Source organism: Monoraphidium neglectum (assembly GCF_000611645.1).
Source record: "Monoraphidium neglectum strain SAG 48.87 unplaced genomic scaffold scaffold03363, whole genome shotgun sequence".
In the NCBI taxonomy this organism is placed as follows: domain Eukaryota; kingdom Viridiplantae; phylum Chlorophyta; class Chlorophyceae; order Sphaeropleales; family Selenastraceae; genus Monoraphidium; species Monoraphidium neglectum.
This window is the reverse complement of record NW_014010265.1, coordinates 4389-7282: the sequence shown is the minus strand read 5'-3', so window position 1 is coordinate 7282 and position 2894 is coordinate 4389. Positions and strand designations below refer to the sequence as shown.

The window sequence follows — 2894 nt, the reverse complement described above, 5'->3', positions numbered from 1 at the left end:
TGGGTAGGGTGGGCACGCCGGTGGGCAGGGCGGGCAGGGTCGGCACGCCCGTGGGCAGGGTGGGCAGGCTGCCGGTGGGCAGGGTGGGCAGGCTGCCGCCCGTGAGCAGGCCGCCGACGGCGCCAGTCACGCTTCCCACAACGGGCGAGACGGTCTTGAGGTCCCGGGCCGCGAGGGCGGGAGTGACAAGAACAAACACGGCCAGGGCGGCCACCGCCATGAAAAGCGCACGAGCCATTGTGTATATTCACGACTCTGGGTGCGTTTGGGGGTCGGGAGAGAGAAATGAGGACGGGGAAGTGGGGTCAGAGGTCAGCAGCATCAATCCTTACAGTAGGGTTTGGTCCTACTTGGTGGCAGGTGAGCAAAATCACTGGCAACCAAGCTGCAAAGTGCTCAACGCTGGGACAATATTCCACAGAGGCACCGGTGGGACCCTAGCGCGTACCTGCTGTGCAAAAGGCCGCGGAGTTGAGCTCGACGAGACGCAGCAGGGCCGTAGTATATGATAACACCGTTTGGCTGAACAGCGTATATTACATGGAGTGTTGTAACACAATAGTTGCTCTGTTTAAGTATTCGAAAAGCCGCCTGGCCACATGACAATGACACATTGGACTGCCCTTCGGTGACCGGAAAGATTAGTGACCGGAAAGTACCGTATTGGTGACAAACAGCCTCGCCCTCGTGGTCAACAGAAACATATTAATGCCCCATATGGTGAACAGTTGGCCGAAGGTGGCGGGCGGTGACCTGTGGCCGTGTCAACCCACAGCCCTAACACGCGCAGCGTGCTGTGCAGCCGCAACAGGGGTCGCCAACACCGCGAGAGTGATTACCCCCACGTCTGAGCTGCTGGCTAGCAAACCGTGCTGACGCAAATCTTGGGTGGCTGTATCTCAAATGAAATGCGCAGCATCTGTATCCTAAAGACGGGCTTCAATATGATGGTTGACGCCTGCAGGCGCCCCGGCCGGCGGAGTCATGGTCCTGCCCTCGTGCTGTTGCACGGCGGCATAACTTGACGCCACATGAGTCGAGCACAAGCCATCACTATGTGCTGACCCATCAGGACATGCGGCCAGCCTCGTGGCCTGCCTGACATTATTGCTGGCTTGAATCGTTTGCATTGTGTTGGTTGAAACTGCGTGCTCAGTCAGACGACGACGCAGCAAGATCCCGCCCGACCAACGAGCGGCTGTTGTGTCACTGCGCCAAAAAGTGGCGTCGGAGCTAAGAAAAGCCTCACATGATGATTTGACAATCAAGCCGGGGCAACACTGCCTATACAGCCCAGCAAAGCGATTGTGACACACAGTATCAACAAGCTATCTGCGTGCCCGCAGCACGGCGCCGGTTGTCAGAAACGGCTGCACATGACGCCACCGGCTGCATGTACCGTTTTGGAAGCCAACAAACGCTGTGCGGCGGTCAGCATCAACATCATGGAGCCGCCCTGCACAAGCTGCTCTGATCATGCAAATGGGTGAGTTGCAAAGGGTGGGGGCCCATGAGAGGCGGCGTTGCTTTCACCTTGCACGCACCATCTGGAGGTGCCTGGCAGCTTTGCCTGGCAGATGCCAGCTGCCATGGCCCTTTCCCATTGGCCAGCACCCTCCCTCCACCTGTCGCACCATGCTGTTTGTGGTGCTGGATTCTGTGCCGCTCAGCGCAGCCCAGGTGCGCTCGCCCTGCGGTGCCGCGCTGCGGCCGAGGCACGGGCTCAGCTGCCGTTCCACCTCTGGTTGGCTTCCAACCGTGTCAAAAGTCCGCGAATGGCGGGTTCAACGCCTGCAGGCTGGGACGCACTGCGTTCACCCTGGTGGCATGACATGCCCCTTGATCACACTGTTGTTGAAAGTGCGTGCACCAGAAGAGCCAAGCCTTTGCACTCGTCATTTTGCTCCATCCCAATTTGAGCACGCGTACATCTGCAGCAAGAAAGGGCACGAGTGGCGCTATGACCTGCACATGCTTTCGTGTATGATGGTCTTTGTTACAGAGTGATGCGCATCCTGTGGCTGCTTGACCTGGTTGCCCAAGGCAGCCAATGTATTATTCCTGTGGCTGTATAAAAAGAGGAGAGGAAGCAAACAAAAGGAACCCACACAACAAAAATCGCATTGCTGGTGAACTGTGTTCATACACTACAGTAACGAACGCCTCCATGCGCCTGCGAATGCCCGCCCCATACCCTGCACTTGGCCCAACTCCTGCTTCCAAACCCGCCGATATTGGCCCCAACTGCCTGCTCCTGCCCCGTCTCTACGCTGTGCCTCAATCCTGCTGCTCTGCTGCGCGGGTTCTCACTGCCCCTGCGGCGGCGTCCCCTCCTGCAGTCGCGCCATCTCCTCAACCTCCTCTGCCAACTTGCGCTCTACGCGGCGCTCAAACGGGGTCACCTGCAAAGTTGATGACGCAAAAAGCGGCAGTGGTGGCGTTGATGGCATGAGTGGAGCATCCCCCGTGGCGAGCTTGAGGTCCCACCCAGGTGGCAAGGTCCCTCTGAACGGCATGGTCTTGGCTCTTAGGGTGTTTGCGCCGCGGCTGCTGAATAGGTCATGGACGCGTTCTAAGGTATCCCCCAGGCTAGGGTTTAGTGATCAGGGTCCCCCCAGGTTCACATGAAGTGCCTTCCCCAGGCTAGGCCGCCACGCGTGCTCACGTGCTGCACCAATGGCCGAGAGGGTGCGTACTTGGACACAGTGTTGGGGATACCCACGGGCTGAGGGGGACAGTGGGGCAGGCAAGAGGGTGGCGTGCAGAGATGGTTGAATGGTGCACATAATGCGCAGTACCTATCGGCTCCCTTGGGAAACCGGGTTTGTCAACTCATCAAGCAGGTCCTCCCTAGACCTGTCCACCACCAGCCTCTGCAGGCCACACTTGAGGAG

General features: G+C 58.7%; 1 protein-coding gene across 1 annotated transcript; it reads right to left on the bottom strand.

The window, feature by feature from the left end:
* Positions 1–16: 16 nt before the first annotated feature.
* On the bottom strand, positions 17–238 carry MNEG_12665 (hypothetical protein; the record flags this gene model as incomplete). Its single annotated transcript, XM_014038864.1, has 1 exon — positions 17–238. A coding segment is annotated over one exon (222 nt), but the record flags the coding sequence as incomplete, so codon positions are not given.
* Positions 239–2894: the final 2656 nt, after the last annotated feature.